The 26,448-nt window shown below is 37.1% G+C and overlaps 1 protein-coding gene across 1 annotated transcript in view; it reads right to left on the bottom strand.

Annotated features, from left to right (window-relative positions):
- Positions 1-15,784, bottom strand: part of LOC122808598 (junctophilin-3-like) — a 1,013,050-nt gene extending 997,266 nt beyond the window's left edge. Inside the window, exons 1-2 of the mRNA XM_044079555.1 lie at positions 15,769-15,784; positions 14,450-14,596 (exon numbers count right to left, since the gene is read on the bottom strand). Of these exons, the coding sequence (XP_043935490.1) occupies positions 14,450-14,596; positions 15,769-15,784 (163 nt within the window). The remainder of the gene's footprint in view (positions 1-14,449; positions 14,597-15,768) is intronic.
- Positions 15,785-26,448: the final 10,664 nt, after the last annotated feature.

Raw genomic sequence — 26,448 nt, 5'->3', positions numbered from 1 at the left:
CAACTGGGCTTTATGAAAAAAAGACAATTAAGTGACAATACTTGCACGTTAGACACCTTAATCTCTCTCTTAGCTAAGGATAAATATCCAAGATATGCACCTACAATAGACGCCTCAAAAGCATTTGACAATGTTGACCTAGATTTCCTTTTCTCAACAATGTCACACTTTAACTTTCCCCATCTTTTATAACTGCTATTAAGATGATTTACAACAATGCTACCACCATGCTAAGCATTAACTAGATGTACTCCCAACCCATCAAAATCACAAATGGGACTCGCCAATGTTGCCCACTGTCTCCATTTCTTTTCAACATATATTTAGAACCACTATTACTCCACATTACCCAAAACACCTATCATCATTTCCCAAAGGTTTATAACACAATAGCAAAATAATTCGCTTTTGTTGACGAACTAAAGTTATACTTCGAACTCCCAAACACAGACTTACCAAAAATACTTTCCTCAATTAAACAATTTTCCAGAATAACAAATTACAACATGAACCCCAAAAAAATCCTCCATATTCCCTCTTAACCCCATAAATCATAATTTATCATACTTCCCTTTTGTTGATATACCTTTAACATACACGCTAAAATACCTAGGCATAAACTTTTCACACACCTACAAAGAAATGCATAATTCAAATCTCTTAAAAACTTGGGATAAAATTAAGCAGGACATCTTAAGATTGGAAAACATAAATCTATCTCTTCTGTCTAAATCTGCCATTATTAAAATGAATATTCTTCCCAAAATATTATTTCAGCTAAATTCTATTAGTCTCAAAATACCAAAAAAACTACTTACAACAATGGAAAAGGCCCTCTCCAAATTCCTATGGCACCCTAAAACAACAAAAATACGTTATCAAAATCGTGCAATACAAAAAATAAAAGGTGGGTTGGGGTACCAGATTTTAATCTGTACTATCTTATCATACAAGCAAACCGGTTGATCCAAATTTCAGAATATGAAAGCTCTAAAAAGATCTGATACCCAATATGGGTCAAAATATGGGCAAATCTACTGTACTCCCTAAATATAAATCCCAAAGCTGCGCCTTTTCTTCATCCCAAACAAAAATTTCTTTGGAAATTACACCCAATAATTAAAAATGAAATTATCATGTTCCAATCTCTGTTTTCATCCATCAATCTGCAGAATTCATTAATATTGCTACAACCTATACACATGAACCCGAATATCAAGTTAAACAACAAAATGACTGATCTCAAATCATTCCCATTAATTAAAGAATTAACAGTATGGCATATCTTACAGCACAAGGAAGAAACACTTGATAAATTAAGAGCAAAATTTAATACACCAGGCAGCTATAACTACATTCGACAAATTATATCACTAGTAAAGCTAAAATACTCAAACCACAAAATAAAGATACAAAATATAGAAAATACCCAAAACATAAATCAAATCACTAATGGCTAAAGAAAAAATGATTTCAAAATCCTATAAATGAATAAATGAGTTAAAACACAAATCTGCGATACTTTACTCAAGATTCTGGGAAAAAATAAATAATACCATTGCAATAGTACAAAAATAAGAAGCCATCAACAATACGTTAAAACTTACACCTTTCAAAAACCTTATATACACACAAATGATGATTAACAACAACGCATACTATACCAAAGCTGTCCTCAAAAAATTTGGTTACAGAAAATCTCATTGTGCCCTTTCTGCTCTAGTGAAAATGTGGATATTCTCCACATCTTCTGGAGCTGTAAGAAAATCTCCAGGCTCTGGTGTTCCTTAAGAGTGCAACTTGAAAAAGTTGGATACGCAAAAACCACCCTCTCCTGGGAAACAATGATTCTGCACATAATCCCTAGTTCAATTAATGGAATGTGCAAGCATATCTTACTTACAGTATGTGCTCTTCTTAAATTCTATATATCTAAGAATTGGGTTAATAATAAAAATATCTCATGGAACAATTTTAAAGACATAGCAGTTAAATATATCACCTCCCACAAACTAGCTACTAAAAGTATAAAAAAAGATCATACTTTCAAACATACTAGAACTCTCTTCTAGACACAATTTTGACAAGCATACAGAATACATAAAACGAAACAAAAATCAGGTGGCAGTTAAATAAAAAAAAAAAAAAAAAAAAACTCTACATTACTAAACACAAATTGTGTATCATTAGAACATAAAACATACTTCTAGGATAACAACAAACAGATGGCTTCCAACATTGTAAATATTGTAAATATGTATCTAGTTTTTAAGTTTTTTCATTCATTCTGGTTAGTAAAGGTACCCTACCTATACAAACCTTGCACTCAACTTTGTATCATAACCTCGTTCTTTTGTAACCCTTAGATATGATGTAATCACGTCAGTCATTAGTCTTTAATTTCTAGCAAGTGTCTAAATGTTTCTCTCTAAAAACTGTTTACCTTTACTCATTTAGGTTTACATGCTGTTATGTCTGTTTTACTCATTTATGTTTACATGCTGTTATGTCTGTTTTACTCATTTATGTTCACATGTTGTTATGTCTGTTTTACTCATTTATGCTTACATTCTGTTATGTCTGTTTTACTTTGTATTTTTGGAAAACAAAGCAATAAAAAGTAATTGGAAAAAAATAACATCAAACCATCACTTTTGCAGGGGCACTGTGCTGTCTATTCCCCTCAAAGTGCAGAGTCTGCCCCCAAACTCTGATTACTATATATACATAATCTGAGGTTGAAGAAGCATACAGAAAAGGGAAAAGTTTAAATAAAAAGAATAATCATGTTTTCCTGTTCTTGAAGTCATCACAGCCTCAGACATTTAAAAAGACAACTTCTGACTTACTGAGATGAAAATAAATAAATACTGGATTCAATATATATGTCAGTCTAAGTATCAAAAAAACAGCACATGACAAACTGTGGGATTTCAGTTTTACACCTACATATATGTTAATTCTACTTCACTCTAACCTCTATAGGTTTACAAAGGACACAGCAGGATTCCTGACACATGGATGGAAAAGCTAGTATGGGGTTTACTGCTGCACCCATCTGCCTCACATTATTAATTACACCTCACTTTTCTCATATATTTCAACATATTTTCAAGCTACATTCACTCCATACCTACTAAAAATAAATGTACCTCCACAAAATTCTCATCCAATCACTTTTACTACCTCAGTACATTACCCCTTTGCATCTTTCTTACCCCTCAGTCCTTCTGTACAAGGTTCACTTTACTAACCATTTATAGACATGTCATAGTCTTCAGTCAGTTCTATCATTCCTTCCACACTCCATCATCCATCCACACCCTGCTCCTCCCAATGGCTTTACATAGACTTCTCACCAAATTATTCCCCATACCTCTCAACTTCTTAGAGCAAGAAATCTGGACAAAGTCATCAATAAAAGTGAGACAAAGACCCAAAAATAGGGACAGTTTTTAAATATTGCTTTTAAAAGTTAGAAAATTGATAGAATAACAGGTTTTGCATTAGCATGAATGTTCTGTAGGGTATTGCAGAACAGTATTTATGTATACCTTTAAGAAGCTTTCAATGGCCTTGCACAAGTGTATAAATACTGAGCATGTGTAACCTGACTGCCATTTAGTAAGCTGTTGAGATGTAAGCATGTATGTTTTTGTAGTCTGTCAGTTAATCAGTTAATTTATATTTTATGTTCCTGCTATCCATCACGATGTGTTTCTGTGTAATAAAGCATATAAATGAACTACCCCGCCTGTTCGTCTTCAATTGAAAACCAAGACCAGCAACAGGTATAAAGTTTGAAACTCAAATGTCTGTCATTATTTTCTAACTTAAATCTTTAATGATTTACCACTAATTTGCCAGAAAACCACAATTTTCTGAAAAATGGGCCAAAAATATAAGGCAAAATCTGGACATTCTGCGAAAATCTGTACACGTGAGCGGTATGCTATCCCGCCACACCCTTATCACTCAAATGTCCCTTCACAGAGTATTCGTCATATCATCTACCTCACCCCCAGCTGTCCATTCATAGTGTCTTCTTCCTACCATCCCCCAATACTTTCTTTCCATAGCTAATTTCAAGTACATCCACACACTGTTATCCTACATCTGTCATGTCGCTCGTTGTCCCTCCATGTCTTCTTCATCATGTCATCTTTCCACAGCTCCTTCCTTAACATGTTCATCTACTGTCCATTAATATTCTTCTCTCTCTGCTGTCCTTATACAGCCTCCTCCCCCTCTCCCCCTGTAGGCTCTTCAGTGAACATAAACAAATGTAGTCTCCTCCAACCACACCATCATGTTAGACATAATGCATAGTTTCAGGTCGGGGGAGGGGGTTAAAGCTGTGCACAGTAACCTAAATTGCACTGTTCAAGGAACTCCAGATAAAGGAAACTTTTCAGCACTAATTGTTTCTAGAGCTGCTAAAATCTTTCAGCCCAGTAAATAACCATCTTCTTTGTGAGAAAGCATTTAGTAGTAGACTTGGACACTTGTGGGAAAATATGTCTGCGTTATCTGTGCAGTTCTGTTCTGTCTTCAGCCACACAACTTCAATGGAAATTCTACAGGGACCACTGGTGGGACTATTGATGTTCTTCATACTTACAAATGATTTAAAGTGTCACTGCGGGCTAATCAGTGTAATGCAGAATACTGAGAATATCCTGTATGTTAATAATGCTGAAACCCTTCTGGACCTAAAGCATGAACTGCAACATGGCTTATGTTGAGGACTCTGTCCAGTACAGATACCTTTTTTTGCTATGCGCAAATGTTCCATAGTGTGGGACTTCTATGAATCATCATACTGTGCAACTTCTGAAACAGAACACATCCATGATGGGCAGGAGTCTAATACAAGGAACCTATTTTACATATGCCACTGTCACACTGGACATTGGTATGCAGCTAGGAAATCCTGTCTCTACTGAGATGGAAGTCATTGCACATCAGAACAGCAGTATCTTCTCAATCACATTCCTCTTATGTACTACGCAAGGGCATGCAAAGTGGCCTTGTGTGGTACACAAATGTTTATGAACAGTTTAACTCCTTACTAAGTGTACATGCACGGATCAAGGGTATGTCGTGTGCATTGTTATAATCATTTTAATACCTGGCAGCTATGCTCTCAGTTATGTCTGCACATAATATTTTATTGATTAACACAATGCCTCTTTAAATGAGCTATCAAGATCAAAGGTCTAAACTGAGACTTAACTAAATTATTTACATTGCCTGAGACTCGACCGAAACTATGCTAAATGCATGAATTCAACCTTTGCATATTGATGGCAAAATAAAGCAAGAATAGGATTCTGCAAAGGGGGAAGGGGAATTATATTTACTAAATGCTCCTACTTGTCTTCAAGCTTTTCTAAGCTGGAGTGAGTTGAGATGCTTTTCTGCCTCTTAGGCAAATCACCTTCATTGTGCAGAGCTCTGATAAGCTTTAACCTGTATCACCAAATTATGATGATAACCTCTCTGTGAAGCATTTCAGCTAATTAACAGGACCCTGCATTAGGGGTGCCCTCTGTTCCCTGTTGTGCACTAATGACAAGGGCTGCTACTTAGGTGCCATAATTCAAGGGAGGTGGGAAAAGGAAAATAAAGGGAAATAAGATAACACCCGAAAAACCAGGAAACTTTTGTAAATGCTTCTCATGGTAAAATATTGATATGGTACAGTCACGCATCATTAAACCATAATCTTTAAAAATATAATATATTATAATCGTTTTTATATTACCATCTGTTAAACCAGTTTATAAGGTACATTTCCAGCTATTCTGTTATATATGAGCCCCCTCCCATCCCTAGACAGTAATATGTATTTATTTTTCAGTAACAGCAATGTATTCTTGTATTTATTTCCATCTTAGTTTAAGCCACATCTAAAATGTATAACAAGTGTATTTATTAACCACTTGATCTTGCTTGCTGATTAGGGTAGACGTATGTATCTCAGTAACATTATATGTTCATAGGTACAAACGCTCTGCAAGCAAACTGCTTCAGTAATTTAGCCAGCATTCTACAGCTACCTCTTCCACTTCCCCACCACCATTCTTATGTCTATCCCATGTCTTCTTACAAGTTTCTACTCCCTTATACTCTACCACTCTTCCAGGAAACCCATTCTAGGATTCTTCTACCTGTTCAGAGAAGAAAAACTTTTTAGGCCTTGGCTGTATTTGTTGTTGATGCCTCCTTCTTGTCTTTCTGTCCATCCTTCCTAGTTTTGTCACTCACAAGTTCATAGGTAACTACAAGGCTATCAGTCTGCAGACTATTACAAGCTTAGCCAATAACCAGAGGTCAGAATCAAACCCTGTATCTTATATCTATGAAGTAAACACCTTACCCATTATGCCAACCCCAACATGTAAAGTTAAATCATCCCAGATATCTCCTGTGGTGTGAGCAGCTAAAGACAGTCTAGCATTTTGTTAGCTGCAGCGTCAGCTTTTTACAGTCTATCTTGTGAGTGGTCACTTTTTTACTAACCTAAGGCTTTTTCCTTAGGCTCTAACCATCTTAAATTGTTAGTTCTTCTTGGATTATGATGGCCCAAGTCCCGTACTTTGTACTTGTTTGCATTAAACTTCAATTACCACCTTTTGTACCACCTACTACAGGGTAATTCCAGGTTCCTACATGCTACCTCCCCCATTCGTCATGCAGAGTTGCTGTAATCCTGATGTTACCTGAGTTGAGGCTAATGTTCTTCAAAGATAAAACAAACAGAAAGCCCAAAATGGATCCACAAGGCACACCATATTACTCTCACTCTTCCTGCTACATCATCCACTATGACCTCCCATCCAGACATGCTGTTATTTGCACAAATTTTTCTATTCCTGATCCTTTCTGATAGTGAGAAACTGAGCCAAAGGCAGCAGTTCAGATACATTATATCAAATGGTAACATATTCCTGTCAAGTTAACCCAAGAAAGACTAAGTGAAAATATTGGACTAAGTCTGTCTGACAACATCTTGTAACTAAAAATCCATAGTGGTTCTGATCCAGGAGCTGATTATTGTCCAGAAGATTTCCAACCATAATAGACCTTTCCACCAGCAACGGATCTGTTAAATGCTAGAGCCTCAGCAAGATTGCTTAGAACATTATTCCTGTGCCTCAATCTTAATTAAGTATCTTCTTCAGTTTATTCTCTACCTCATCTTATTTGCTTTATCCATCCATCACCATCTCCTCCTCCTCCTGGCCAGCACCCTCCCATACTTTTTCTTTCATGAAGAACGGCATAAAGATTCACAATTAAGATTTTCTCTCTAGCTCTGTTGTGTCCCTCCTATTCTTGATTATGTTAGGGAGGCTTTTCTCCCCAATTTTCTACAATGTGAAAAAAAAACACTTGCTCCTTACTTAATTCCTTCCACTAGTTCCTTAGGTGGCTTCCTTTTTCCATCCAGACAGTATTATTTACCAGCATCCTCCTTCCATTTCTTTTCAGCCCTTTCCTTTACCCTTAGCTTTACCTTTACCTTCATCCTTAGCCATAATGGATTCTTTCTTTTTCCATTTGCTTCCTCCTAAGTGTTCCCTCCATTACAATCAATCCACTTTCTCCTGACTTTGTGCAAATGATTCTTTACTCCCTGTACCCAGATCCAGCTCTTCAGCTCCTACATCATTGTTCTATTCACTTTATCAGATCCATTCCCTATGACGTGCTATGCATAAAGTCCTTGTCTTCAGTGTCCTATCTTTTTGCTCCCACAGTACCCTATATAGTTATATAACTGCTGGTTAGTAAGATGTTGACACAAATGTCCCTTATCCTATTCAGTTTTGCTAGACTCACATCTACAATTCTTTCATGATTTAGTGTTTCTGTAATATACTTTCCCTTTCTGACATGGATGACAATATGTCCATATCATCTCCTGATGATAAACACTCTTCTGGAGATACAGTTCCTCTACTATAACAGCCAGTGTAGCATCACTTTCCTTTGGTGTGTCTGAGTTGATATCCAGTTTCGGTCTAATGCTTTGGCTTCCTGCCTTCTCTACATTTACTTCTACTGTACTGACTCTGGGAACATTATTGTCCCATAAAACTTACAGTTGGCTTGCCATAATTTCCTTGCTTTCCTCCTCTCTGATCTCAAAAATCTCTCTTTTTCGTTCTCGCTTTCATTGATAGAAACTGCAGCTCCAAAATCCTTCTTGAAAAGTGTACACATTGCTATTATGTTCTGTCCTCTTTACACATTTACCCATGTCTCAGTGATGCCTGTAATATCATCTTTCGCTCTTGTGTTATATTCTGTGAACTACTGGTTGGAACGCTCCTGTGTTATGTCCTAGCCTCCCTGCAGTGCTCGGAGTCATTATCTATCCTTTTCTGGCTTCCACATTCATGTCTTCCCTACCCCTTTTTTACTTTACCAGGGCCATCTTACCTTACTTATTTTATATCCTACTAAAATGTTAATTTTACTTGGCCCTCCCTCCGAAGTCCATCTCATCTTAAAGTTGTTGTTACCAAGAAATAATCTTTCAAATCTTGTTTTAAACTTACCAAGAAATAACCTTTCAAATCTTGTTTTAAACAGTGATAACCTTGAAGGACTGGAAAGAAGGATTTCTTTGCCACAGAGGTCTCCACATTCTGCCAAACCTTCCCCAATCTCTTACTAACCCAGTTCACACTCCTTTTCTATTCCATGACCCAGTCAATTGGATAACTAAGCCTTTCTTACCTGGGTGTACTGACTGCAGTCAATGGAAGTACCTCAGAAAATCTACCATGTGTCCCTCTGCCTGGTGTCTAACCACTGCCTCTCTTGTTCTCAAGTTCAAAGTACAAGTTTATATATTTACCTGAATTATTAACACCTCTGAGTTGTGGAATGCCAGACCTCTACACACATACCAAAATATTTTCTGAAAAATCAATTTAAGAAGCATAAGCCAAATTGATGTAAAATATTGTGAAAAGTAAATACTATCAAAAATACAAACAGTAATGTTATCATCAAAAATGTTCTTTAAAATGACAACAGTCACTGCATTCAGTCTTTACATCAAGGGTTGTAATGGATTATAACATACACAAACTGCAAATTGTACTTTTTTGTAAGGTTTCACAAACAACTTTTCATATCTCAGAAACTGCATAACATAGAGGTTGAGATTCAGAGAAATCCACTGTGACCTCATAAACTGCCTTCCACAGGTAAGTCCAGTATATGCAATCTCAGAAAAAGTGATTCAGAGACATCTTTAGGTGCTGTGGGGAACACCTCATTATAAGCTAATTTGCATGTCTCTAAATTTGTCTTTTTTACCAGCAGTGATAACAAGCACTTTTGGTGGTAATTTCCTCTGGCAGCCTATGCATTGCATTACCACAGACACTCCCATACACACTCTCACACACATTCATACATGCACACAGAGACACACACGCACACACACACACACACACACACACACACACACACACACACACACACACACACACATACACACACACACACACACACAGGCATTCGCCACTCAACATCATAACACTACTTGACTGGACTCCCAAACTCCCAAACACACTCAACCACTTGACTTGAATTGGTGACCACCATGTGTTGGCCATATTAATTTAATCACTCATCAGTGTAAATGGGTAGCCATAGCAGTGTCCAGGGAAAAGCATATGAATAATTAGCATTAGCTGTTCCCTGGACTTCCTCATTATCCTCCAGCACAGATACTGGGACTCTGCCATCAGCAGTGATTTTTCCACATGCAGAAATTCACTGAGGTATGGCAGTCTCTAAATCAGAAAACATTACCTTAAGGACTGGTCACTCATGGTAGGGCTTGCCACTTGCAATAAACCTTACTGAATCTCAAAGATAGTGTCAAGGCACTTCTGTTCAACCAAACTTGAACTTTTACATATCATCATGAAATTGCTAAGTGCTTTTTTATGAATATGTTTGCAGAGATATAAACAGTTTTGCCTGTTTGCATAAGTAACAACATAAATAACATTAAATGTCTATCAAAATGTAGAACATGTAGAAGTGCATATTTTAGTGACAGTTTTCTTCAATATCATCTAGGTTTTCACCTGATGCCATGTAATAATTCACAAGTCACTTGTTTTGGAGATATTAATGTTCATAGGTAGGTACTAAACTAGTTGCCATCATGGGTCATTTTAAGTCTAGACAATTTCCCTCAAAGGTGAGAATCAAACCCCGTACCTTGTGTCTATGAGATACACACCTTAGCAATTATGCTGAGGAAATGCTGCATAGCTTCATAATTACTATCAAACAACAAGCAATATTTCCAGTACAGTGTACTTTAGATGGATAGATAGTGATAAGTTACTTTACTGTCCCCTACCATGAAATTTCACACAGTGCCCCTCCCCTCATTCAATAAAATGTAGCACTTTCATTCAAGAAAATATGAATGGAAAAAAATAACATATTAATAACAAGTGACAAACAGTGATTAATACCTCAACAGCAGGACATTATTGATTAACAGTCTTTGTGTCATTTTATTTATACCCTGACCTTTCTTATTCTGCCTATTATTAACTGGTAAGTAACTCAATTAAGCTAGTCCTAAAAAATGTCAGGATACCATAAGAAGCTATAGGTGCTAAATGGAGGTATACAAAAGAGGCATTATATTTGTGAATGAGTTAACAATACAACATAAAATTGATACATTATTAATGTGCACTGTTTGCCACAATAAATATGAATAACATCATATTGATTCAATAAAGTCCAACACTTATTCAAAGGAACAATAAATGGAGATAAATCACTCCAATTATTCAACAAGCAAAGATAAAGCAGGACTCTAAGAGAACAATTTGTGCTGCAAATACCAAGCTGGAAGTAAAAGCCTATCAGAATCCTCCACTGATATGTCCCCAACACCACACAATGTTCAGTAATCCAGGCTATAAAAATAGCGGGAATACAGTACCAAATCTATTTCTTATCTACATGTGGAAGGAGAAGGATGACTTTAAATCACAGTTTCTCAAAGTGAGTAAACAAAAAAAGATCTAGAATTTTGTACACAATTCTCCCCTTCCATATCAAACAATTCTGCTACAGCGAATGTAGTAATGAAGGCAAACTTGAGGAAATTAGCAACAATGTAACAACCATTGTGAAACACATATTCAGAAACATCTACCTTATTGCAGTAAAAAAAGGCAGCTTTCCAAAGGCAAAGAACACTAATGGGGTAGTGGCAGCATAATGGTTTTAAGTGCAACAAAGTAGCACATAACTAGTATACAAACTACAGTAAAAGCAGTACAGATGACAGTTCCATATAAGTGTTAGTAATAACACATTTAGGAAGAGAAGGGCACGAAACAAATACACAGCAGATTTCCCATCATGCAGCTCACAAATTAACAGTGCAACAAGTAAAGCCAAGGAAATCATTCAACTAAGTACAAAGCAGACAACAGACAAAATCTCAACAAGTAGAAAGGGCACTTCTACCTACCCCTCAAACGCAGACCACATGCACACAACTTGTTCTAGCAGAGACGATAAAATGTCTATCTGGTCCCCCTGGTGACCACTTCTGCCATCTCCTGCCAAACTGTGTTTAATGTCAGCTCAGAGAATAATCTGACTGAAAACCAGGTCCTTCCTATTTCTATTTCCTAAGATTTTAGTGTGCTTGTGATGAAACTAATGATCACCAATGCCTCCCTCCAGTCTCAGTGCTCACCCTCCTTTCCAGACTGATGTCCTGCCTTTTCTCTTTTTTTACCTCCATTCCCAGGATATTTTTTCTTCTTACTGCTGTATGTTGCAGAACCATAGCTAAGACAGCTGGTACTGTACAATTCTCCTAAAACTGTTATCCAAGCAACACAAAGTCTGGGTCAAAAAAGTAAAAAAAAAAAAAAAATTAATCTACCCTGCTTAAATTTTAGGAAGCTGCTTGCTACAAATGTAATAGCGGCTTGCTGCAATCAAAGCACCACATATTGAGCACAGTGCTTCAGGCCTAATCGCAAATGTAGAATTGGCATTCATTTATAAAGTCAGTATGTTAGCCCAGCTTCATAAGATGAACTCTGGTTCTGCCCTCCCACACCTTCAGCACCTGTGGATTGTGTTCCCTAACAGCTTGCAACTGGGATAGTTGCCATCCTGATATCACTCTAGTTATGGCTCTGCAATGCCATATCCTTCCCTTTGCCACTGAATGTTTTATTTGCATAATTTTATTACTGCCATCCTTCTCACCTGACCACTTCTTGAATACCCTTTCTTACTACAACCCACTCCATTTTTGCCCCACTGCCATCTGTTACCCCTCAGCTATATTTATCTGCTACAGTTTCACAGTCTTTACTGCTTTTGTGACTTCCTGAAGTTACTCTTTTTTATGATAATGTTCCGCATTTTCATCCTCTGTCATCTGCTTTGCATCCTTCTTCCTTCTACTTTCTGCATGGTTCCACTGCTAGCCTACTTCTGCCTTTTCCCCTTCACATTTATCACCTGACCTATTTGTCCTTATCACTTCTATCCTCCTTGGCTCCATGAGTTCCCCTTCCATCCAGGTATTCTGCATGCTCAGTACTCTGACTCCCCACACATAAATCCTTAAAACAGAATAATACAGCATATCTGGAATTGCTCACTCACCTTTCTCCTTCCCACTCCACCAGACTCAGCTATCCCCCCCCCTACATTCCTCTATGAGTTTCCACTATTTGCCCTCAGAGTCTTGTTATTTTAACATCTTAGTCAATTCCTGAGCTATTACTAAATCTTAGTGCATCTTCACCCCGGGTACAGATAATTGACTAAATACTTCTACATTTATACCTGTCCTTTCTGTTCTCTGTTTAAATCCTTAGCATCCTGCTTTGTTTAAATACCTTTTTACAGAATTTTAGATGCCCAAACTCTGCTTAAATCCTTATTTGATAGGTTCCTTGCTACCTTTTATGTTTAAATCCTTCTTCCAAATGTCTGTTCTTTCTGTTTCTTTTTTAAATTCTTCTACATAGTCCAGTTGTATCTGTGACTCTTCCAATTTTCTGCACACTCAGGTAGTTATAATTGTTTAGTTCAGTTTTCTAAAATTCTAACAAAAACATGAGCTAAAATATGCTATTTCCGTTATTAAAATTATTCATATTGGTGGTGAATGTTTTTGTCAACTAGCACAGAATTCATGAGACAAACTTTCCAATGGAAAATGCTAATTCCTAACCAATAAAATGAAAAGAAGGAAAATGAACAGCCAATCTGGAGGTAACCTATGGAAGCCTTTGCCAAAATGACATTTAGCCACTCAAAAACTTAAATATGAATATCAGCTAGGCTGCTGTTTTGTACTGGGGAGCTAATAGCAAATGTTTGCATTTTATTGTCTTTACATGTACAATCAGTGGCTCCAGTCTATTTTACAGATATATATATATATATATATATATATATATATATATATATATATATATATTAGTTAATTTAAATGTTTTGAATTACTTCTTTTGTTATACAAATGGCAACATTATATAAATACAAGCCTTAAAACTTGCTGTTTGGGAAAATATCTGATAAAGACTGCACAATGATGATAAAATCGTTCATCACTTGTCCAAATAATTTTAACAAAGACAGCAGTTACACTCTGGAACTGGTTCTTGTTTATATTTTTTGTTTTTAATTTTTAGTTCAGTTCTTCTTAAGTGTTACTGATACTATGGTTTATATTGCATTTGAATTTCTATTCCCTAATCCTTCTTTTTTTTAATTTCATTTTTTACTAAGAAATGTAAATTTATGATAAAGATATCCTGCATCTTTATCCCCTAATAAATAGTAGGGTTGGGGATGGCATAATGGTTAAAGTGTTTACCTCATACAGACAAAGTACAATGTTTGTTTCTCACCTTTAGAGAAGTTGGCTAGGCTTAACATAGCTTACATGGGTAGCTAGCCTAGTACATACCTATGAACCTATATGTTGGTCATCAACTCAACAAACTAAAAAGTAGCTAAACTGATTTGTTTAAGATCATATTCTAAAACATAGATCTGCTGGATTTTAAAGAGCTGCTGTGATAGCTAAATCACGGTACCTTCAAATTTGTTTACCCAAGTACCTGGTACTTGGAAAGACTAACTGTCAGACAGGCCATGTTTCTACCTCTGATACTGGTAACCTGAATTTGGAAGTGGTCTTACTATAGGATCAGATGGAATGGAAAATGCTGAAATATAACCATAAAACCATATGATACTGCCTGGATAAGCAGGCCTAAGGACTGTCAAAACTTTCTAAGTGGTACACCATAACTCTACACTGTTGACTCACCTCTCCACTGCAAAGACTACTCCTCCACTCGTTTCATGCTCATTAGAATGCCTCCACCATCTTGTATACCACCACTCTCTTTGGTAAGCCATTCCAGGTCCACTACTTGTACAGACTTAGTTCCTACTATCAAAACTGAAACTTTCTCCCTTTCAGTTATCACGTAGACCCCATTATCTCCCCAGTCCTTCCTCTCACTGTATGTTTTCTCTCTTCCTGAGGGAAGTAAAAAAAACAATGTTTAGTCCATTGCACTAATAACCTTTCTGTACTGCTGAATAAAGGTTTGTGCAGGCACTCAAGTTGCTTTTCAGTAATCACATATAATACATCTAGTCCTTAAAGAAGAAGTGAAAATGGATAAAAACTGTAAAGAATAACAGCTCCGACCAAGCTTCCAGAGCTGCAATGGTCCTGATTCAGCAGCTGAGACAGCATCATGGAACCAAAGTCAATGCGCTGGGAAAATGCACATGCATGTACTATAACAGAGTGAGATATCAGTGAGAGGTCAGTGATGACACACAACACACCTATACAGGAAATAGTCAGTCAAGGCACACAGTCTTGTATCACTGAAAAAAGGCAGTCAAGGTACATTTCCTACTTGTACAGAATGTAGTCTGCAATGAGACACCATGCACTAATATCCCAGGTGGTCTAATAAGACACACTAGTACAGTTGAAGATCCTTTGCATTTAATATCTTGTTCAAACTAAGTATCAAGTGCAGCTATTTAATTTGTCATTCTACTGTCACAGGGGCTTGAACACTAAACTATATCTTGTCTTTGCATAAAACTACTCTGGTCTGCTGTATGTGCTTGTCTTCCAACCATTGTCATTTTTCAGTGTCATTATTTTACAAAGTAACAGATGAAAAAGGGCTGTTGGTCCTTTCTACCTGCATAAAATAAATAAATGTATTAACACAGTAAATTGTTAGTAAAGGCACAATGTATGGTAATACAATGAGTGGTTAATGCATGATACAAGCTAATATGGCAATTGTTTGGTCAAGAGACATCGCATGGTAATGTAATTAGAGCTCACTCATGACACAGGAACCTACAGAATAAGACAAACCTAAACCTATGCTATAGATAGTAGTCAGTGAGCACCTATAAATAATCCCTTTCTTGAAATACTCTGGTCTGTTGGTGGTGGTACAAGTGGTAAGACTGTTTAACACTACATTGTGTGGGATTATGTTATTCACCAGTATCTTGCACATACTCTCTATAGTTTTAGAGTTAAAAATTCACATCCTTGTGTTCTTTTATAGAAATGAGAGGGAAGAAGTCAATACCATGAACACTGTTGTTACATAGTGACTTTTAAACTGGGACTGCCAAATATTGGTGCAGTATTACTTATGCTCCAATTACCTGCTCCACTTTGCATCGTGCTATCCAGATGAAATACTTGCAGCTTACTATCTAGTAGGCCCATAGTCACCAAAATCTCTGTAGCCTTCCATCAGGCTCCTGTACGTTATGGGACCAAAGTGAGGCCTTATCTCATCTGTCACCAGCCTGTTTACACTAGGTAATTCGAAAGCAAAGTAAAAACTGTTGCATGCTCACTGACACTTTGTATTGTTATCAAACATTACATTTGCTTTTGAAAAGTGTACTTATTTACTTAAACTGCAGGCAATTCTCTCAGGTCGTCTGGTTGGCAGAACACATGCACATCAAGCATCTCCCCAACATATCACCAGAACTAAACCCACATATACTAAAATACTAAAAATCCCTCCCGAAACCTCCAAGTCCACCAGTGTACTGCACTAACACACTCAAACCTCAACAGCACAACAAAATCTCATTGCATTTTTCAAAGCAGCCACACTCCCACCAAAAAAAAAAAAAAACCACAACAAGCACAGGTCATGTAAGCCGCAAGCCCATATCCTTAAGGCTAATAGACAGTGCTGCTGCAACTACATTGCCTTTGGTGACTCCACAGTGCGACATACTGACACAGGACTTGCCAGGCTGAACAAAGCTAGGGTGATGGTTAGCTGCCTGTTCAGTGCTAGAATTCATGCTGTCACAAGGGTTTTCGGATTCCTTCATCCAAGTATGTATCCATGGTTGTCATTTTTCATTGATGCTCCTACCCGGAACATATGAAGCCAGACACGGTAGACCTCTCTAAATATGTTTCTGAACTCAGAAGGCAACAAGCCTTAAGCAGTATCTTGCCATTACCATGAGTGGTGCCACAATATAAACAACAGACTAGATTTCAACAACTGATTCAGTAACTGATGTCATTCCAGGAGGAACCCAGTGTGCACCAGCCAGAAGGATGATGACTGACATTCCATATTCCAGGGGGGAAATAAATGTGTACCAGTCTGAAAGAAGATAGCTGACACTCCACCAGCTTTGTAAGAGATGGTCATCTGCACCTCTTATCCTGTGGGTTCTGTATTTTGGCAAAGATATTTTCTGCCCCTCTAGTACTTTTTTCAGTCAAGGTCAATCCCCTACATCTACTAACATAGTGAACTCAAATCATGACAATATTAATGTAGCCCTGCTCAATACTAGAAACATAAACAAAAACGTTGCCATCCTTGAAGCCTTCCTAATCCTTGAAAACATTGACACCTGTCAGTATTATTACAGAAATATGGTTCTTCTTCTTCTTCTTCTTCTTCTTTCGGCTTTTCCCGGTTAGGGGTCGCCACAGCGGATCACCTTGTCCGCACATTTGAATGGCAGTGGAGTTTTACGGTGTCGAGTTGCCAGCCCGGCGCCCAACCTTCCACAGAAGGCACACTCACATGCACACCTAGGGCCAATTTAGAGTATCCAATCCACCTGCAGCATGTCTTTGGGATGTGGAAGGAAACCGGAGCACCCGGAGGAAACCCACGCGACCACAGGGAGGACATGCAGACTCCGCACAGAAGGCACCCCAGCCGAGGATCGAACCGGAGAACCTCTTGCTGTGAGGCAGCAATGCTAACCACTGCACCACCGTGGCCGCCCATTACAGAAATATGGTTCTAATGTAGTTAAACCAAGCAGAAACTTTGCAGTGTGGAGGGTGTAAATTTCACTTACTGAAATATGTTATGCACCTAATTCACATTAAAAAAATCAAACTTTAAAATACATACTACAAAATAATAAAATAATAGGTGCTCTACAGTTGAAAACTCAGAGCTGGAGATGGTTATATTAAATGAGAACCATAAAGACCTTGATGCAAGGTTTGACTCTTTGAGAGGGAGGGTAAAAAGCTTTGAACAACCCACTAAAGAACGTAAACTGAAGAAGATGAAAAGGGATCAGGATGATAAGGATGACCCTGCGAGATTCAATAAGATAAAAAAAAAAATTAAAGACAGGGGATTTTTTAACTACAATAACAACAGATGTGGTAACAGGAGATTCGACAGAGGCTACAAAAATACCACCAACAACCCCAGCAAATTTTTCATGAGGGAAATCAATACAAAGAATGGGACAGAGGCATGACACGGATGGAACAAGTTCCCACATCACCACCATCTTCACAGATAACCTTGGCTGCCAGCACATCTTGGAGGTCCAATGAGGGCAGGGTTACCTAGATCAGAACCAGACCCAAAATCACAGAATGGATGAGAACTGTAAGAGAGATATTGTGGAAGAACACCTGAGTCAGAACCATCACCAAATCCAGAACCGACAGGACAACCGAGACGAAAGACAGCACGGCTTCCAACAGCAGTATCTGGAACACTAAGACCCACACCACCAAGAGAGACATTACCATCAGTACAGACATCAATCTCAACACCAACAACAGGACCAGTATCAATACCATTACCAGGACCAACGTCAGAACTGCAGAGGAGAAGAATACTATCAGAGTCACCAGAAAGATTACCACTACAATCCCCAGAGACTTTAAAGGACACAAGAGGAGCTTCAGTGATGCCCAACCCCAGCCAGAGCCCCTCTATAAGACTGGAGAACTGAGCAATGGACAGGCTTGAGGGAAATGAAATACCTGGGGGAGCCCAACTACACCACAGGACCCAGAACCAGATGGAGAAACCAGCCATGCTATTAACTTATCCTGTTGTGGGGAATCACGCCAAAAAATAACTTACTGACATTGAGATTAGTGTGCTTTCAAAGGGATTAACTTTTGTTCCCCATTCCAGGTCTGACACAGCACAGGTACTGGTTGATTTAAAATCCTGTGTCAGAAAATTGAATCTGAAAGTTCTGTACCATGGCAAATCTGATACCACTGAGAAAAAAATCTATTGAAGAAACAACAAAAATACCCAGTAATTACTTCCATCCCTTAAACCAAACTTTAGCAGCCTTTAAGTTCAAATGTGAAATGGACATCAGGAAAGTACTGCAAAAACCAGCACGGAGAAAGTTCTACAACCTTAACAAAGGTGAAAAAAGCATTGTTAGAGCTAGGCAGATATCTTGATGGGTTATAAAGGCTTACTGATACCAGCAGCTATAACCAGAGGATAGAAGAAATGTTGAGTGACTAACTACTATAAATCTTTAACTTTAGAAAACATTAAAGCATCATACAACAACTGGTACACAGCCTTGACTGCGCTTTGATGATGATGGTTTGTTAACAGATAACTTATTTGGCTATCTTCCCCCCACTTCCCTAAATTCTTTGGAATCCCTAAGCCACATAAAAACAGAGAAAACCCTCCTTACAGGCCAGTGGTTGCAAGAGGGGGGTCCCTGACCGAAGCTGCTGCCATCTACGTCAATTTTTTGTTACAACATCTGGCTGAGAAGGAAATTTCACACAAAAGACTCTAATGATTTTTTAAGGAAAATAAAAAAACATTACAATTGATGCTGATAACATTTTATTAAGAATAGATGTTGAATCATTATATACTGTACTTCCACATAATTATTGTATTTCAACAGTGACTGATTCGTAGTCCTAATGGAGAGATGAAAAGTCAGCAAGCAAAGGAAAGTAGTAGTGCTGAAACTGAATTCATCCTCAAGTCTTGGTGAGTACCTTCACGAAGTGGACCCTGTTTTTCACAAAATCTCACCAAGGTGACCCTGATATATAGACTGTATTTATATAGCATATATCATGAACAGAAGTAAGTCAAAAACAAAAAAGATAGCTGGGTGCGCAAGACCCAGGATAAATAAGTGCCCAATCCTAGTAGGCGCTCTGGTGCCAGGACTAGAAAAAATGGAGTGTAGAATCCTCAAAATACAGAAACATTCCTACAATGGGGTCACACCCAGGGGGAGGATTGCCCCCATGTTGTAGAAGGAAGCAGCATTCCACAAAAATCAGAAAAACTGATTGGCCAAAGAAGACCCATAAAGACAATATAGTGGACTACTGAGGATAAGAAATAAATTATGCATTGTTACTACCATGTAAAAAGCCCTGAATTTCCAGACACAAGATATACAAAATGATTAAGAGAGAAATTAGAGGAAAGAAAAATAATTCTGCAGTAAAAACAGTCAGAAGCTTCAAATAAAAATGTGCATTCATTACTACAACATATTTTTGAAAAACAGTATACAGATCAAGAAATGTTTATCTGTTTGGAAAAAGAAGCATCTGAGGAAATGTGAAAATATAAACAACAAAACCTAGAAATATTTGAAAAATATAAAAAAGAAATATGGACATGGGAAAGAAAGAGATATTTGATATGGTGCAATATTTATGCAAAGGAAAAAGCCAAGTTAATTAATATAGAGAAGGCAGTCTCAAAGATATTCGAAGAGAAATACAGGCAAAGGCATCCAGATATGGAACATTTCACAATAAAAAGATTAATATCACAAAGATGGAATGTGAAAAAGAAGATTAGTAAAGCAGAAGTTAAAGAAATATAAGCTGAAGTTATGGAGTGTCTGCGAAGTGAAGGATTTAATGTAGAAGGTCTAACACAGATTACATCACAGCATGATGGAGTGAGTCCCCAGAATAAGGAAAAGCAACAAGATCAGGAGACGTTAAGAAGAAATATGGACAGGGGAAAGGAAAAGAGATTTAATATGGTGTAATATTTATGCAAAAGAAAGCAAAACTAACCAATACAAAAAGAGCAGCACCAAAGATATCTGAAGAGATATACAGGCAAAGGAATCCAGACATGGAAAACTTTACAATACAAACAATAAGAAAACAAAGAGGAAAAGTAAAAATCAAGATTAGTAATGGAGAAGTCAAAGAAATAGAAAATGGGGTTATGGAGCAGCTGCAAACAGAAGGATTCAGGGTAGAAAATCAAATGCAGAAAGCACTACAACAGGATAGAGCAATGGATATCCAAATTAAGGGGAAACCAGTGGAACAGGAAGCAATTGGTCAGGTGCCATATCAAGATATTTTAGAGCCATCCACAGGAAACCGGTATAAACATTCACTTGAAGCTAGACAGCAAGGAAAGGAACAGGTAACTGTGGACACTCTGATGCAGTCAATGTTGAGGAGTGATAGGCCAGTGAGCTCCCATATGACAGAGCAACAGATGACACAGGATGAAACTGAAGAGAAGGTGCCACAGGAAGATGCTATAGAACTTTCTATAGAATGCCCACAGGAAACCGAAAACAAGGGATGTGCCCTCAGTATGGAAGGAAATGAGTTAAGAGAAGAGTTACTTGACTTAATGGACATGGATAGATATCTTAAGATCAATGAGAGAAACAGACTGCAGAAGGTCAATAAGACCCAAAATGTAATAAGTCTGATAAAACAAATGAATGCAGTAATTAGGACTGTCCATACAGATCCATGTGATATACAAGAAGTAAACAGGATATATTACTGTGCTGCTAAATTAATAACTGATGAAGTTCTACCACAGGAACGCAGGGTAGTGAGGGAAAGGAAGGGTAGAAATCGAATACTATCGTGGAAGTATTAAACAGAGAAAACTATAAAGCAATTAAGACAAAAAGTGTCACTGTTAAAAGAATAGATAGATAAAAGAAGATAGATGTGATTAAAGCAATGCACAGAATTAGAATAGACCAGGATCTTTCAAGCACTATCGCAAATAACAAACTAAACATTTCAGCACAGGTGGAAAAAACCTAGTAGATACACAGATAAATATAATGGAAAAATACAAAATAAGCAATTTATTGATGACCCAAAAAAGTTTTATAGAGAATTGAGAAAGAAGGTAAAAGGAATTGAAAGACCGCCAAAAAAGAAGAAGTAGATTCATTTTGGAGAAGTACCTATAAAGATCCTGTGGAACATAACAAAGATGCTAAATGAATAGAGGAAGTAAAAGAAAGAATAAGAACTTTAAAGGTACAGGATATGAAATGGGATGAAATAACAGCCAGAGAGATTGAAACAAAGTTAAGAAAAGCCTCTAATTGGAAAACTCCAGGCCCAGATGCAGTACCTAACTTTTGGTTAAAAGTGTTAACATCTTTGCACGAGGATTTAGCCATGAGTAAGAACTATTTATATGCACACCCCGAAAAGACACCACACTGGCTAACAACAGGCAAAACAATGCTCTTACTTAAGAGTGAACCTGCAAGCTACCCTAAAAATTATAGATTAATAACTTGCCTTCCAACGACGTGTAAACTATACACGGGAATTGACGCCAACAGAGTTTATAGTCATTTAGAAGAAAACTCAATTATGGTAGAAGAACAAAACGGCAATAAAACAAAGTAATATGAAACAAAGGTTCATTTGTTGTTAAAGTTATAGTGGAGAACTGTAAAAAGGGGAAGAATCTAAGTATGGCATGGACTGACTACAAAAAAGCATTTGATAGTATCCCACATTCATGGATAAAAGAGTGCTTAAAAATATATACGATACTACACCCTACACTGATTGACTACAATATAGTAACCATGAAACAATGGCAGACCACTTTGCAATTAAGCCATGATAAAAGACAGATTATTATCCCAGGGATAAAAATTCAAAGAGGGATATTCCACGGTGACTCTCTGTCACAGTTGCTATTCTGTCTTGCCATTAATCCATTAAGCTGTTTACTTAACAGCTTAGGCCATGGCTACAATTCGGCTCCTAGAAAACAACAAAGTCTAATGACTTTTCATCTTCTCTTTGTCGATAATTTAAAACAGTATATTAGCTCATCAGATGAGGAACTGAAAGCACAGCTGCAGGTTGTCAAAACTTTTTCAGATGATATTAGAATGTCATTTGGTCTTGATAAATGTGCAAAAGCAACCTTTAAACTGCAGCACCAGGAAAACATTAGTTTGGAACAAGAATGTGATATAAAAGAACTTGAGCAAGAGGGAGTGTATAAATATTTGGGAATTAATGAAGGATCAGCAATAAAACATGAACAAATGTGAATAAAACTCAGTAAGGAATACTTTAGAATACTTAAATTAATCCTGAGAACAGCATTGACATCTAGGAACAAGATCCAAGCTATAAATCAAGTTGCTCTTCCTGTCCTAACGTACAGTTTTGGAGTGATTGACTGGACCTGAAAAGTGATGGATAGATTAGATATTAAAATAAGAAGGATGCTTCATGCTCACCAAATGATTTATAAAAATCAGTGTATACCAAGATTATATATTCCCCGTTCCGAAGGAGGGATGCGCCTCCTTGAAATTGATTACATGTATAGATCTGCAATCGTGGGACTCCACACATAGCTACTGACTTTACAAGATCCAAATGTATTGAAAGTTTTGAAACATGAGGAGAATAAATCTAAGATCACTTCTCTGCTTAATTTAGCAGAAGCATATCGATGTCAAGCAGGGATGGAAATCAAACCAGAAGTAGATAAAAAACAGGCAGCAACTGAATGTGCCAAAAAACAAAAGAAAGAATATAAGGTGAAGGACCAGAGAAGGCAAGAAATGTGGAAAAAACATAAATATAGTTGCAAGTATAGAAAACTTCTGGAAGAGCCTCATATTGATCAACAAAGAACGCAGGAATGGTTAAGGAGAGGTGATTTCAAACCAAGAAATAAAAGGTTAATATTGGCAGCCCAAGACAGTGGGCTACGTACACGCTGGTTTACAAAGTCTGAACATGTGGGTGAAATAGACAAATGTAGGTTTTGTAAAACCAAATTGGAAACAGTCACACACCTTATTGCTGGTTGTGACACACTAATGGCAGAAGGACTATATACTGAAAGGCATAATCATGTGGCGAGACTGTTGCACTGAAGATTGTGCAAACATGGTATCAAAGTGGCTGAAAAACACTGGAAACATGAGCCACAAAGCGTCATAGAAATTATGAAGTTTATATCACACAGGATCACCCATTACCAACAGTTCAAAGATAGATGCTAGAAAACCAGATATAGTGGCCCAAGAAAAGAAGACAAAAGTAGCATTGATCATTGAAAATGCCACACCCAGTGACTACAGTGTCTTGGGTACAGAGAGACACAAAGTCATAAAATACCAGGATCTTCAGGCAGAAATGACAGCAATGTAGAAGAAAGATACCCAGACAGTTCCAATAGCAGTAGGAGCAACGGGTCTTATAAAAAATAATTTACAGTCATATTTAGATATGTTACCAATCCATGTAACCCCATATGAATTGCAGAAGGAGTCATTACTGGGCACATTGCGGGTGCTGCAAAGAGCACTTTTGGCTGACATCAAAGACTGAAACAATACTAATTTCATGAACTTAAATCATACTTTGACTTAGCAATGGGGTCCATTCCCGTCATGGTATTAGAAACCAAAAAGATTTGGAGAAATTAGAAAGAAAAACAACAATGGCACACCAGCACAACATGAAAGAACAGGTAAACTTTTAGATCTGGAGCTTAGTTACAATTTTCTTTTTACGTTTAATGGAAATTACTGGTATAGTCATGAGGACAGCTATGGCCCCTAACCTAGCCAACATAGCGCTAGGCAAGTGGGAGGAGGACTATGTTTTTAACAACAGAGACAACATGCAAAATATCACAGCATATCTGTGCTTTATTAATGACATATTTATTGTGTGGAAAGGAGACAGTGCTAAATTAGAAGTTTTTATCAACTATCTGAATCATAACCACCAGCTTCCTGCATTTCACCTCTTCCCACAGCCTCACCTTGGCAGTCTTCTTAGATATGCAGATTACTAAAGACTTGGAACAAGGTAAAATGGACACAGATCTTTACAGAAAACCTACCAGAGTAGACCTCCTGCTACATAATAAGAGTTGCCATCTCACCAGGACGAAATATAATGTTGTTAAGTCCCAGGGATGTAGGTTGGCTAGGATCACCATGAAAATGGAACCCTTCCTTAAGAACCTAAATGATCATGAAAATGATTTTTTGCTGAGGAGATACGAAAGCAATATGTTAAGAAGCATTCTGCAACCTATAATTGACCTCCTTATAGAAGGTTTTTAAAGAAATCTAAGGAAAACAAATCTAAAGGCAGTTGTATCTTGACTTTTACTGTTCACTATCACAGCATCATTAATATTATTAGAGAGACTTGGGCCATAATTACTGAAAGCTCATATCTAATGGATATCTTTGGAGAAGCTCCTTCCTTACAGGAAAGCCAGAAAACATTAGGATTTGGGTTGAAGGTAGACTCAGACCACTGGATACATGCATCAATAAGTGTAGAGCCAACTGTGTTTTTTGTCAGCACATAGAGGAGGGAGATGTTTTTCTGCCCTTATTTAAAGAAACTGATTAAAACCAACACAAGAGGTGACTGTAACTCAATGCAGGTAGGTGGTTTACAGGGCAAGCTGCAATGACTGTGAGCATTTTATGTGGGGAAAATGCTCAACAGACTTAAAAGAAGGATTTCTGGCCATCTTTCTAAAATTAGAGCAAAGTGCAATAATAATACACTGGTTCGGCACCTGCAGCTTCATAAAAGACACACTGGCTTTAAATTTCAAATTATTGCTCATGTGGACCCTTTGGAACTGGACGGAGGCATCCCTAATCTTTTAGAAAAACATGAACTACTGTAGCAGCTGAAACTAAACTCTTTTAGAAAATTGGAACTTAATTATTATTGCTCCATAAAAACATACTAGAACTCAGAAAACTGTCCCACTGTTTAAAAAAATTATCAAAAGTCTGATATAGGACTGGTTAATGCTGACATTACATGCTAATACTACACATGTTAATATTGTTACAAACAAATATCAAACACTGTAAATATTTTACAATGAAAATAACTGACATTGGTGCTGTTTTCTGATACTTTTACTTATTTAAACTAAGTACTTTCCTAGTCAGATGCCACTCTTGAACAGTTCTCCAGGGCCTTAATGCTTTATTTGTATTTATTTTTAACATTTTCACTGTATTTCCAACCTAGCAATCATAGCTATGCTTTTCAGCCTACTTAGGTGTTCACTTATATATTTATACACATGTTCATTAATATTATGATATGTTTTTACACACAAACCTGATGAAGTATTTATTTGGTACGAAAGTGATCTTCATTAAAAGTGTTTCAGCTTATAAGTTAGTAATATTTATTCTAATAGATGTCTAGTGGTAGATATTTTTGTTAGTTAATTAGTCATTTTGTTAGTGAATTGGTTTCTTAATTAATAAAGTTTGGATTAATAGGTTAGCATTAATAAGTTGTTCTTATAGTAGTCTCAAGGTACACTATGGTGTTGAGGGGGAAGGGGGACTTCGTTAAAGGAATGAGTTTAATGATTTTATTGTTCATAACAGAAGCACCCTCTGTAACCACTCCCTTGCTCCAAATAACCTGATTATATATAAATAATGAATGTCTTTAATGCTTTTCATATACTCAACTAGGATCACTTGTTTGTGTGTTTCAATAAAGGATATTCCATTTTACCTCAACTGTGGACTACCTACTATTTTATTATTTTGCAGTATGTCTTTTAAAGTTTGATTTTTAATACTAAACTAGGTGCATAACATATTTCAAGAACTGAACTTCACACCCTCCACAATGTGGAGTCTCTGCTTGGTTTGTCTTTGACCCAGTATTGGTTGCGCACTGGGTTTTCTGAGACTTTGAGAGATATCACATTTTTCTTTTTGCAGTTCTAATGTAGTTACATCATT

Source organism: Protopterus annectens, chromosome 8.part0, assembly GCF_019279795.1.
Source record: "Protopterus annectens isolate FY-2018-M chromosome 8.part0, PAN1.0, whole genome shotgun sequence".
Lineage (NCBI taxonomy): Eukaryota > Metazoa > Chordata > Ceratodontiformes > Protopteridae > Protopterus > Protopterus annectens.
This window is presented reverse-complemented; position numbering and strand designations above follow the sequence as displayed.